This window comes from Scomber japonicus, chromosome 9 (genome assembly GCF_027409825.1).
Source record: "Scomber japonicus isolate fScoJap1 chromosome 9, fScoJap1.pri, whole genome shotgun sequence".
Taxonomy (NCBI): Eukaryota; Metazoa; Chordata; class Actinopteri; order Scombriformes; family Scombridae; genus Scomber; species Scomber japonicus.
Window position 1 is genome coordinate 9,804,637 of NC_070586.1, and position 13,721 is coordinate 9,818,357.

General features: G+C 38.2%; 1 protein-coding gene across 1 annotated transcript in view; it reads right to left on the minus strand.

The window, feature by feature from the left end:
* The window catches only part of smarca2 (SWI/SNF related, matrix associated, actin dependent regulator of chromatin, subfamily a, member 2), a 55,939-nt gene that overhangs the window by 11,290 nt on the left and 30,928 nt on the right, over nt 1-13,721 (minus strand). The window contains exons 24-31 of the mRNA XM_053324799.1: nt 12,502-12,668; nt 11,111-11,274; nt 10,173-10,400; nt 9,717-9,794; nt 8,126-8,344; nt 4,545-4,768; nt 690-795; nt 208-309 (exon numbers count right to left, since the gene is read on the minus strand). Coding sequence (XP_053180774.1) covers nt 208-309; nt 690-795; nt 4,545-4,768; nt 8,126-8,344; nt 9,717-9,794; nt 10,173-10,400; nt 11,111-11,274; nt 12,502-12,668 — 1,288 coding nt within the window. The remainder of the gene's footprint in view (nt 1-207; nt 310-689; nt 796-4,544; nt 4,769-8,125; nt 8,345-9,716; nt 9,795-10,172; nt 10,401-11,110; nt 11,275-12,501; nt 12,669-13,721) is intronic.

Consider the following 13,721-nt stretch of genomic DNA (forward strand, 5'->3'; position numbering starts at 1 on the left):
ATTTACAGTTTAATAAAACAGAGGAAATATTGAATCTTTTCAATGGAGAAGCTGAAACCAGAAAATATTAGTTCTTGATGAATAATGACTACACTCACTTGACTGAGGGATAAATTGTTTCACCGCTACTTGAGAGTAAAAAGCTGCAGATTTTCTGTATTTCTGACTAAACAAAGAGCATTTTAAGGATAGATGAACAGTTCTGACCTGGGATCCCTCCAGGTTGAAGGTCTGGGCGTTGTGACAAAGCAGCATCACGTCCTTCTCCAGGTCTCCCACGCTTCTGTATTTATGGCTCCTGACACGTTCCTGTTGATAGAAAAACATCAGCATAGATAAACAGCTTAAATCAAACTCATCCCTTCCTTTCTTTTAACTGAATGTGTTAACGTTGTCTCTTACTGTCTCCAAACACAAAGATTATGAGCGTAATCCCAAATCCTCAATGACACACTTATCATAACAGTAAATCCTTTTTTTAAATTACAGTCGTACAGTATTTGGTGGTACAGTTTCTACTCACATATTGTACCATTTATTCATTATATATGCTGATAATTAAGTTCTCTGTGTATTTGATTGATTATAACTATTGTCGGACTTTCAGCTGTATATTCTATTAATATAGAGAGTAAAAAGTGAGAATTTATGGACTATTAAACTACACTTTTAACCATTTTATTCCACACCTTGATTTTCTTGAAGTCCACAGGTTTTCTGATCAGCTCGTAATACTCTGGGAGCTCCTTCCTGGATGGCAGCTGGACGAAGACCTCGCTGAGTTGTCTTCCTGACCTGTTAACATAAAATAATTCAATATTACATTCATGTTGCTCTATCTCATTTGATCCATAACTGTCCCAAAAGCCAAAGATACTCAGTTCACTGTTAAATAAAACAAAGAAAAGCAGCAAATCTTCACAATTTAGAAGCTGGGACTAAGAAATATTCAGTATTTCTGCTTGGAAAATGACTCAATGGGAGTCACAGCAGCTATAATCCATACAACCTGTTGTGGTGAAGTTGAGCGTGGTGTATTTTGAATGTTAAAAAGTTTTAATTGATTTTTGAAGTTTACAAACAGAGACGGAACAAAAACTTTCTCTCCACAAACATCAGGACACCAAAAGACAGACCAATAAATGATGTGGGCAAAAAATAACAATAATAATAAAATAAAATAAGATCAAAAGACAAGAAAAGAAAATGGGAGTGAATATGAAAACCAAACAAATCAAAACATAAAAACACCCACACAAATACACATATACTGCATCAAGAATCAACAGGGATAATATCGAAATAATGGCCAATTAAGAGTGACTGGATCCAGTTATTTCAGACCACGCTAAACCATTTAGACCCCCCCTTTCCGACGAGCCTGGGCCCCATCTTCTCCAATATGGTCCAGAAAGGATTTAAATGGTTTGTCTTTCAGCCAAAAGAGGGAGGGAATGATCCAATATGAGATAGAAGGGAGAGTGTCTGATATCCAGTGTGCTGTATTTAGGCTTGAAGAAAGTGAGTGAATTAAACATTGAATTAAAACATGCTCAGCGTTTGATGATCGTATAATTGTCATTTTTCCTCTCACAATAATCATGACACTACAAATCTGACATCGGTATGGTGTATTTGACAGAGTTATCAAATGAAGTACTCTGTTGTTATCGGTATCACTTTAAGGCTGCTGGTATTGGTACTGCTATCATAACTTTTTAAAGGAGACCGTCGACAGCCGTATTCCCAACGCACTGTCAAAGCCATGCGGATCTCTGGGAACACATCCAACTATTCCCAGTGAAACTTCTGTGAAAGATACTGGACTGAATGGAAATGTGATCATGAAGGCTTCAGCAAAGGCTTGTGATATCGAGATGGTTAAATAAAAAACTAAAAAACCTAAAAATGTCATAACAATCTGGCATATTTGTGACATACTAGCTCAAATAAAATGCAGAAATCTCTGTTGCCATGTTTAATAGAGAGCTCAACACAGTTACAACTTAATCTGGGTTACAGAGGAAATGGAGACTAGACTGTTGTCTGGCTCCACTGAAGTGATAATCAAACTCTTATTACAAATCAGGAACCTCCAGATCAAATTTAAATTGAAGTGCAGTTTGTTTTAATGGGGAAACAGTGCTACTATTATAAGAATCCAAAGTCCTTGGAGTCGAAATTCCAAAATTTGTCCCGCTCTAGTTAAGTGAAGCAGGAGGAGGAGGGCGAGGGAGGGGGGGGCAGAGCTATGATTGAGATGCTCTGGGAAGAACAACCATCAACTAGGAGAGGAAAGAATTTGAGTGCTGGAACGGCAGGTAGCACTTTCCTGGAAAAGCTCCGGCGTAATAGTCAGCCAGTGCTGCATATTTGAGTAATGGGAACAAAAAAGGAACATGTTCTTCCATGCATGGGTATATATTACAAAGACAGACAGACAGACACACACAGACACACACACACACACACACACACACACTTTAGATTTTGCATGAGGGCAAAAAAAAAAAAAAAAAAAGCATCCACACAACAAAACAGAGTACACAGAAAAACACACAGGAGCACATTAAGGTTCAGGACTGCAGGACTGAAAGACTATGAGGAGGTTTATCACACTGTAACGCTCTAAGACATGACTTCATGTCTGTTCAGTTTTACCCTGCTGACCAGGAAGTAATGAGGACTTTCCATTAGCTAATCACAGCATGGTCCTTTGCCCCACTATGTGCAACACTCTAACTCAAACTAGAGCTACTCCTAGAGCTGTTTGTTTTTATAAAGATGAACCACATCATAATTAGGGCCTGAGCACTAATAGTGAGAAGGTCCTATTGAATATGAATAGGGATTATTATTTTTGGTGGCCTAAATGTGCCCGAAAACCCTGAAAAATGTGCACACATGCCAGACTTGGTAAAGAATGAGATATTTTATGGTTTGCGGAAATGAGCGAAGCCACCTAAGGAAATTTAAAAAATCGAGCCCCTCGCTCCACATTGACATCTCTGCACTCTCTACCTTTTTGTATTTACAGCTTCTTCTGGCTCTTTATCTATATTCAATAAACCAGCAGCATTTTTAGTCCAGAGCTGAAGCAATTAATACACAAGCCTGACATAAAATTAATCTGCAGCTATTTTAATAACCAATTAACCATTACACTCATTTGTTCATTCACTGGTCCCACATTTGTGAGCATTTCCTCCATTTTTTTCTCAACATCTTTGCGTTTTGCACTGTTGGTTGGACCAAAAAAAAAAAAGCATTTGAAAACCACTTTAAGCTGATCACTATTATCTGACATTTTATAGGGCTAACTATCAATCATGCTGAGTATTCCACAATAAAAAAATAATCATTAGCATCTTGTCATTTTTCCCTGCACAGTTCATTCTCTCCATCTCACAAGGAAACACACTTTTTTTCCTTGTGAGACGGAGAGAAGATTACAACACCATATGGTACGAGCTGATAAAGTCCAATCAGATCCACATCTTGACATACAGACCTAAGACCTGCAGCGGTACAATGGGACACTGCTGAATGTGATTACACTGAATATAACTTAGACCCGTGTCAATGCGGTCTGGGACCTGTGAAGCACTTTTGACAGTGCTCAGAAATCAATGCACAATATGTCAGGCGTGAAAGTCTTAAGAATAACGATTTGAAGGCTTAAGAGGATGTTAGAGGCTGCAGTTAAAGCATCTGATTAAGTGCATGCTGGAGTATATCTGTTCAGCCAGGTGTTAAGACTGATGACTGAAAAACACAGCTAATATATGAGCTTGTAGACGAGCTGTAATGTAGTGATTTGTCGGAAAGTAAGTGGAGTTTATGTTGCTTTTACGGCAAAATCCCAAACAAACACTGCTAGTGAAATAAATATGACGAATAATAAAGGAGTAATAATCAAAAACGAGTTAAATGTTCTTCCTACAAAGTAAGGCTGCTCAATTAATCGAAATTTGATCATGATTACGATTTAGGGCCCAAACGATCTCAAAACTAATAAAATTGAGGGGAAACGATTTTTAATAATAATGATGAGATAGCACTCAATAAGAAGGGTTTTATTTTGAAAAGCTTAGACCGGAAGTTCCGCAGCACCGTTAGCATACGGCGAAATGTTTTAACTGTAAATAAAAGTGCAGAGTTTCCAGCCTGCGTCAGACGATGCTGAGTTTACTGACTAATTATTAAAAACCAGGATGTGATGTGTGAACTGTCGTCACGGTAACTCGCTCAGCACTAATATCTCTGCACATGTTCTGCTGTGTGTTGCGTTAAGCGGCAGATAAAAGGCTGCTGCTGGGAGAGAAAATTAAATAAGCCGAATAGAGAGCAAATGTTCAATAAATGCAGCATGTTTCTAAAGTTTAAAAAAAAAGTTGTTTTAATAATCGTGATTTCAATTTTGACCCAAAAAATCGTGATTATGATTTTTTCCATAATCGAGCAGCCCTACTACAAAGTTTATCCTAGAGTCATGGGTGTCATTAATATACTCTCAGTAAATCAGACCATGAATCTCTCCTTACCCGTCTCTGTAGTTGATCACTGTATCAATGATGGTGTTCATCTGCTTGGTGAGCTTCGGGGGATTGGGGGAGAGTTTCTCCGCTGGCGGGCGTCCACGTTTCTTCTTGGCCTTGGCGCTGCCGTCCTCCCTGCTCGACGAGTCCTTGTCCTGACGTCTCTTGCGTTTGCGCTTTTTCAGTCGGATCTCCTCCTCCATCTCTTCCAGGTTGCCGTCCTCAATGGCCTGAGCAGAGCAGAGCAGAGCAATCAATTCGACTTGTCCAAAACAATTATGTAGAATTGTAGGATTATTATCAACTTGTATGTAATTTTCCCTCCTTTGGGAACACAAGAATAAATGACTAGACAGCAGTGATTATTCTTACTGATTGCACTACTGTTGCCATCATGCTTCCATCATCTTCACATAGCTATCATTCAGTATCAGTCATCAACCAAGTTTTATATTTGACATCATTCCTGCTTAATTATTTTATCTATGGTCCCTTTTTTTTAAAAATGTGTTTGACATCTTTAAATTAGATGCTTACTTGCCATTTAAATTTCTAAAGATTACACAAGTAAATAAAAGCTGGCTAGTTTTTACTTTTATCCTTCAAATGTGGCTTTCTTTAACATTTCTGTGACAAATCTGAGTGGAGAAATTCATGTTTCCCTCCTTAACAGCTAATATCCTTATATGTACAGTACCAGTCAAAAGTTTGGACACATTTTTCCTTAAATGAGACAGTGTGTCCAAACTTCTGACTGCTACTTTATGTAATCTTGTCATCTTTTATCAGAAACAGACAGCGTACAGGTCGCTACACATCTTTCCTCTTTTGATTAAAGCTTCTTTGAACCACAGCGAACATTTCCAACTTTCGTGTCACACATCAGTCTCAAAGTTACTTTGTTCTTCTCTTGTTTTCCCCTCTGAAACACCTGAGCCATCGTCAATAAGGTGGATCAGACAAAGCCTGAGATTTGTCTTCAGAGGAGCGTGTCACGAGATATGTTGTGTGGGTGGTGACTGGGTGCCGTTAGCATCAAGCTAAGCTAACGTTTGGCATTAGATCCAGTGATGTTGAAGACTTTGGTATGAATTTTGCTTGATGAATAAAAAAATAATATTTGGTTGCAACACCTTAAATCTCACATTGAGTGTTTACATTACATCTACATTATGACTGTGGAGTTGTTAATGTTGCAAAAAGGAAGAGATGTAGATGGTCGCCCATATAAATGGTAAATGGATTGTACTTATATAGCGCTTTTCTAGTAGTTAAGACCACTCAAGCACTTTTATATTACAAGTCTCATTGATCCATTCACACACATTCATACACTGACGGTAGGGTGCCTACTTGCTCATCAGAAGGAAACTAACCATTAATACACTGTTGGCACATCAACGGTCCGAGCAATTTGGGGTAAAGTACACATCGAGGAGCTGAAAATCGAATCGCTAATCTTCCAATCGGTGGTCGGCCGCTCTACCTCCTGAGCCACAGCCTCCGGTTCTGATTGAAGTTTGTTCTCGTTAAAGAGAAGTTTTTCCTCACCTCTGTCACCAAGTGCTGCTCATGGGGGAATGTTTAGTCTCTTTAAATTAAATTAAAGAGTATGAACTAGACCTGCTCTATGTGAAAAGTGCCTTGAGATCACTTTTGTTGAGATTTGGTGCTTTATAAATAAAGATTGATTGATTTCTCTATTTAGCTGCCTTTAATTTTAGCTTCAGCTGTAGAGGACAAACACAATTTTCCAAAATAAGACTGTCACTATAAAACTTTTTTTTGTTGTATGTTAATGGGGAAAAAAATATCATGGTATTTATAATATTGCAACAAATGTTTTCTTAATTTCAACAAACTCATTTATTACCTGATATAAAACTTAAAAATGATGACAGTGCACACATGTTGTAATTTAAGGGAAACAGGACTTGTGCACACTTTCCTGTTTACAATTATTTCATGTTTATTTACCTTATGAAACAACAAATTAAATACAACTAATGCCATTCATCTGTCTAAACTACACTACTGCAAATAAAAGAAGAAGAAGGAACTGCTGTTTGTTTTAAGTGGAGAAGCTGCGGAGAGCTCTTAAGGACATAACTTCACACCCAAAACCACCAATGACTCAATCCTACTAACAAGTATTATCTATGTATCCAAACACTGATATCTTATTCCTCTGTGCCAAACAGCTCCACTGAGTCACCGTGTTTCATCACCATGAACACAGATGCTGTTTATTTAGATTCCCACATTCACTTCCTGCTGCTCTAAATAAACCAATATGTGTAAAATGTGTATTAAACCACATCTAGAAACAGACCTAATGAGTGCTCTATTTCCTGCTGTTTGAGTAACACCTGCTATAAAACTAAAATCCCCACATGATTAATGAAATTACTAAATATGTTTTCATTCATTCATTCATTCATTTTCCAAACCGCTTATCCTCTAGAGGGTTGCGGAGAGGGGAGCTGGAGCCAATCCCAGCGGTCGTTAGGCGAGAGGCGGGGTAGACCATGGACAGGTCTCCAGTCCATCACAGGGCTAACAGAGACTAGACAGACAACCATTCACACTCATATTGACACCTAGAGGCAGTTTAGAGTCACCAGTTAACCTAAGCTGCATGTTTTTGGTCTGTGGGAGGAAGAGTGAAACCATGCAGACACGAGGAGAAGTTGCAAACTCCACACATTGAGGAGTTATGAATATGTAGTTGTGTTAATATATACCTTTTTGTTTAAAGTATGTCTTCAGTGGGAATCAATGAGCTTGTGGCTGAGTAGCACAGTCATGGTGTGGAAGCAGGAAAGTATTGAAAGTTGGAATAAAACATCGCCTAGTTGATTTTCTCTTTCAGAAGAAGTTTGTGTTTAACATCTTGGCGATGTGAGCATAAACAAAGTTTTTTTTTATTTCAGATGAAAGAAATGAATCTGCTGTCTTACAAATAAACAATGTGAGATTACATATAAATAAAATGTAATTTGTGAATGAGTGGACTAAACAAGTGTCCAGCTATGGAGCTAAATCAAGGTCATATGTTTGCTTCATTGGAAAAAGAGATTTAAAACTGAAAGTCCAAGTTTTGATATTGAAATTTGAAAAACAAAATAATCTATTAAATAAAAAATGTATTATTTTATTTTGAATAAATTATTTATTTTCATCCCAAATCTTTTTTCTTTTTACAATTTTGAATCTTTATTTTTTTTCAGTTTCAAATCAAGTTTTTCGGGTTTTTTTTAAATAAATAATTGTATTTTTCAAATTTCAATATCAAAACTTGGACTTTCAGTTTCAAATTTCTCTTTTTCGAATGAAGAAAACACTGATTTAGCTCCATATCCAGCAGGTTTAGAGGGAAGAGAAGTTTTATATCTTCAATTACCCAAATTGAGTTCATGTAAATCTCATCAGTCAGTAATTAGACAAGATTGTTATAATGAACTACTCTGGTGTGCTGCCAAGTGAAAAAGTGGAAAGAAACACTTATCAGTTCTATTTTCTTCTTCATTACTATTCCGGTTGATAACTTAAATTCATAGTTTATACTCAGTTAATGTAACGTTTACCCGTAGCCACTGTTTCTCCGTCAGCGTGTCGCTGTAGTCCACATCCCGACGGCAGCGTGATCCTCGACCAAACATCTTCTCCTCCTCCTCTTCGTACGTGAGACGTTCCACCTCTGCGTCGTCTTTGATGATCCAAGAGGGCAACTCGTCCTCCTCCATTAGACGCGGCTTACGCTTTGGGTTCCTGGCGTCTTCCCGGCGTCGGTCCATGTCCATGCGCTGCAGAGGAGAGAAAGTAGATGAAGTCAAACACACAGAATGAAATGAAGGAAATGTTTAAATCAAGGCGTTAAAGATTCTTCCGATGTATCATATATGATTAAGCCATTTTGTACTTTAGTCACATTCCCTACACTAACTATTTATACTGTTTCATTAAACTTTGACATGATGGACAACACTAATAGTAATATAACCAGATTTACCAACCAGGTTACTTCAATTTTGCCTCCTATGTGAAACTGTCATATTTAAGTTCTTCTATTCACCGTGTAGCCTTTTACATTTTGTTGTCACCTCTTCCTGCACTAGCATAAATCCAGCTTTAGAATCAGTAATGCTAAAGGCACCTTCAGACAGATCCCTTTTATTAGTTAATAACTTGGTGCCAAACATATCCGATGGCTTGTTTCCAGATGCTTATGAAGCTTAGTCACTCACGTCGTTACATAATATGGATTCAGCTGGCTCCAGTCAGTTAGATACACGTTTTTCTAAATATCTGATCTCTGACGACTGATCACCATGGAGACTGACTGACTGAACACACTAATCACCAGCTGTTTTCATAACAGATTTATTGTTTTGAGCAATGTTTAGGAAAAAATACAATTGTAGCACTAATGGAGCTAGTCATGGCCATAAGATTAATCTTGTTATATTACTGTTTTTACTTCTGTGCATTTTATAATTCATCATGTACTATTACTTATGTGCCTTCTTTTTTGCCTCTCTGCCCCTCGTTGCTTTATTTTTTATCTGCCTTGTTTGGCTTTATTTCATTTTGTAGAGCACTTTGTAGCATTGTTAAGAAAAGTATGTTATTATTATTATTATTATTATTATTATCATTATTATTATTGCATGAACACGAAAGAAGAGGTACTGTATTTGGAACCCAGTGAAGCTTGATGTGTTGTGACAAGTTAAGAAATAAAAGAAATATACATTTTATTTTGAAATTTGGGTGCACATATTCAGAAAATTAGTACTTGAACCAAAAGGCAATTCCTTATAGCTAAAAAACCAGCATTTCAAACACTGATGTGCACGGAGCTGTGTGGTGTAAAACTGCCAGGTGGTGTACTGTGAGTGACATGGTGACAATGAGACCTGTAACCATGACAATTAATTCATCTGTTATGCAAGAAGAAGCATCTGGCTGGAGTCTGACGGCGACTGAAACTGTGATGACATTTCACTAAAATAATGGTCTCAGCTGACAACCGACAGTTATTTTGGAGTAGATGTAAGAGCCAGCTGTCAGCTTCTACTGTTTTGTTAAATTAATATTTCACCACAACTCATTTCAGATGTTTGCTCAGCAATTTAAATGTCATTACAGCCTCACTAAAATGCCTGTTTTTCTTACCATGAAGAGCTCAAATTCATCTTCATTGCGGGCAATCATCTGGTTGAGGGTTTCATCATCGGGCACCTCATCTTCCTCCTGGAGTTGCATTGAGAGAAAAAAACATTTATTCAAGACAATTATAATGTAATAAACTATCTTTCCAGTTTCTGTTTTAACTGTTGGAGCAAAACAGAAAGCCTTACAGGTCAATTAAGGTACGCAAATGTAATCAAATACCAATTAAATAGCAGGGATTCTGTTAGAAAACGATGTTATGTTGTAAGTAATGTTGTAACTTGCTGATCTTATCTAGGGAGCTATCTCTGGGCCTGCGGTAATTCAATCAGAACAAGCTTAATTTAACAAGAGGGAAACTATTTAGGATCTCACACACGCACAAAAGGATCATGTTTGTCTTGAGATGTATTGAATCTAAAGAGAAATAATAAAACATATAATAAAAGACAACCATACCTCATTCTGCTCCTCGTGCTCTAAAATAGCCTGGAGGAAGGCCCGGCGCTCGTGGCTCGAAGACTTCTGGTCGAACATGCCGGCCTGGATGACCTTCTGATCCACGTTCAGCTTGTATTTGGCAGCTGCCAAAATCTTCTCCTCCACGCTGTTGACGGAGCAGAGGCGCAGCACACGCACTTCATTCTGCTGGCCGATGCGGTGAGCGCGATCCTGAGCCTGAAGGTCCTGAAATCGGCAAAAGGAAGAAAGAAGGGATGTGAGACCATTTCTGTTGCCTCAATGTAAAAAAGGCATCATGATGTAAGGCTGCTCAATTCATCAAAATTTGATCTTGATTACGATTTAGGGGTCAAACGATCTCAAAACTAATAAAATCAGGGTGAAACGATTTTTAATAATAATGAGAGAGCGCACAAAAGTTTTATTTTGAAAAGCTTAGACCGGCAGCCACTTTTTAATGCTGCCAGTTGTGTAACAGAGTGGAGGTTCTTCCCTTACAAACTATCTCTGGATGAGCACAGTACGAGCACTTTAACTTAATCCCAGGCCAACATTTAACTTGTCTGTTGTCGTATTACAGGCCAAATGAGATCAATTAGCGATAAAGCTGATGTGACCTGCTGCCAGAGCGTATCTTATTTTAACCGGCTTAAAAATGAAAAGTTGCTACGTGACTGTTTTTGTTCGCTGCTCTTTGCTGATGTTAATTAACGTCAGATTGTATTCATTTGGTGTAAAGAAAGTAAAGAGACTATACGCATTTGATAATCCTTTATAATATGCCTGGATCAGCCCGAAATCTTTACTTCCAACACTGTAACCGTTATGTGTAACCATACTGTTGCTGTAACTGTGTATCGAGACTGTGAGCCAACAAACTGCCACTTTAAGTTTTAAAGTGGCAGTTTGTTTAGTTTTTTTTTTAATGGACGGACCTGGTGTGGGTTCCAGTCGCTGTCAAAGATGACGACAGTGTCAGCGGCCTGCAGGTTGAGGCCGAGGCCGCCGGCTCTGGTACTGAGCAGGAAGATGAAGTACTGAGATCCTTCCTCGTTAAACTTCTTCAGCAGAGAAGCTCGGTCCTCGGACTTGGTGGTTCCTGAAAGATCAAACGTCATCGTCATTCATTTTGAACATCTGTTACGTAACTCTGAAAAAAGCAGCTTGACCTTCTGATCTAAATCATATTGGGTTTTTTTAGGGGAAAAGTAAAAGTGGCACCTTTATACTGTGTCTCTACTTTGACCAATTAAAGCATTTTAGAGGTGTCTGAAAAAAAAGCATGTGGCGGCTCTAATTAAGCAAGATTCAAAATGTAATAAAATCATCCAACAACCAGTTTATATGTCTAATTAAATTAAGGAAGTAAACTGACAACAGCTGCATATCTGAGACAAGTTTCTTGATTCAATTTCTTTTTTTGGAAATCTTTTCTTATATAAAAACTGATTCTCATTGGTGGTGTTTAGCTCAGTGGGTAGAGCATGTATGATCATGCCCCATGTATTGAGGCTACAGTCCTCACTGCAGGCGACCCCGGTTCGAATCCCGCACCGAGCGGTCCTATCCTGCATGTCATTCCCCCATCTCTGCCTCCAGTTTCCTGTCTGTCCATTAAAGGCAAAAAGCCCCAAAAAATATATTTAAAAAAAAACAACAAAAAAAAAACAGATTCTCAGACTGCAGATTTGCTTGAAGTCTTTATAGAGGAAGAAGTACAGAACTCTACTTCACTTTGAAACTCTTTCTTGTATTTCATGTTTGCTTTGTGCTGTAGCCTCAACTATCACTCACACACATCAGTCAGGGAAAAAATGAGTGAGAGACCATTTCAATATCACACTGTACAATTTATTCTGTTTCAAAAAAAGCCCGAAATATGAGTGAATCACATCTCCACAGTGAACTCATGCTGAGTGGTGACGAATTCTCAGACACCTCAGTGTGGCAGATTATTATTCTTTCAGTCTGACTGAGTATGAGTCACCTTCACTTACAATGAGACACCGAAAATTTTAATACACAAAAACAAAAAAGGAATAAAGGGATTAGGGACGTCCTCAAAATCTGACTTAATCTGAGATTATGGTCTTGATGCAGGGACGGGATTAATTCTTTTGTACCTTTATGTCATATTTCTTTACTATGGACAAAATGCAACTTCTTTTTACTCTGAACTGTGGCTTAGACTTCTACTTTAATTCTGACTTTCACTTCTGATTGATGCCTTGTGGTGCTCATGCCATTGTTTCCTCTGTAGGTATAAAGAAAGCTTAACATGCACATTTTTTAAAAAGCCATTAAACAAGCCAAGGTATAATCTTACCGTCTAGACGCAAGTATTGAAAGTTGCGGTAGCTGAAGTAGTCCTCCATGATGGTCATGAGAGTGGTCATCTGGCAGAAGAGAAGAACTCTGTGGTTGGTGGCGTGTAGCTTCGGCAGGATACGATCAAGAAGCTCAAACTTCCCAGAAGCTCGATAAAGATCAGGCCTGGGTCGGAGGTCACAACAGTGTTAATTCAATCCATTCGGGGCTTGTAGTTCAACAGCGGTTTTGACCAATTGCATCCTGGCTGGTGCTAAAGTATGCTGTCACTCATTTCTTGCTGCTTTTGGTGCAGCAGCTGTAGGAAGTCTATATATTTTATGTAAAAGAGGCTTCAAGTGACTGACAGTGAAGAGAATAACACTTCAAATGCAGCGCTGCTGTACAATAGACCTGCCACTTTCATCACACAGAAATAATACAGCCTAATCTTTATTATGCAAGAAGTTATGGTTTCAAATATGCTTAACTTGATCCAAACCCATATCCACAATCCATATCCTGTTGGTCAAAAAACCAAAAAGATTTTTTACATAATTTAATTTACTAGAAACTAGCTGCTACTTTCTAGAAACTAGACAACATTTCAGTCAGGTGTATTTATTTTATACAATATCAAAAGAGGATTCATTCTGACAAAGCCAACACAGAACAAATAATATAAAAAGAGTGTTTTGTGGCGCGCAGGTGGTCGAGTGGTTAGAGCGCATGCCATATACGCAGCCGACCCTGGTTCGAATCCCAATCAGAGGTCCTTTGCTGCATGTCACCCACCTCTCTCTCCCATGTTTCCTGTCAATCTACTGATTAATAAAGGCGTCTATGCAAACAAAATCTTTAAAGAAAAAAAAAAGAAAAAAGAGTGTTTTGTATGTGTGTGTTGGCAACATACTACTGGACACACTTGTGGGAGCATTGTAAGTAGCAGATATAGCTGCCTTAAGCTGCATCAGTTGGAGAGTTCAAAGTTCAAAATCGATCCCTCTATTTTACTCTCATTCACATCCAAATGGTTTGAGATAGGAGTGTAACAAACAATACAGTACATTACATTGTATTGATTTAATCAGTGGGAGGCTCGCATTTCAATTTCACCACCAATTCCCAGATCTCAAGAATATTAAAGTAAAGTGAAACTAGACTCCTGTGCAGGGTGATTAGATTTCAACATGAATTTTTACACCTCTAATTGGAGGTGAAATGCAGCAATGGATAACT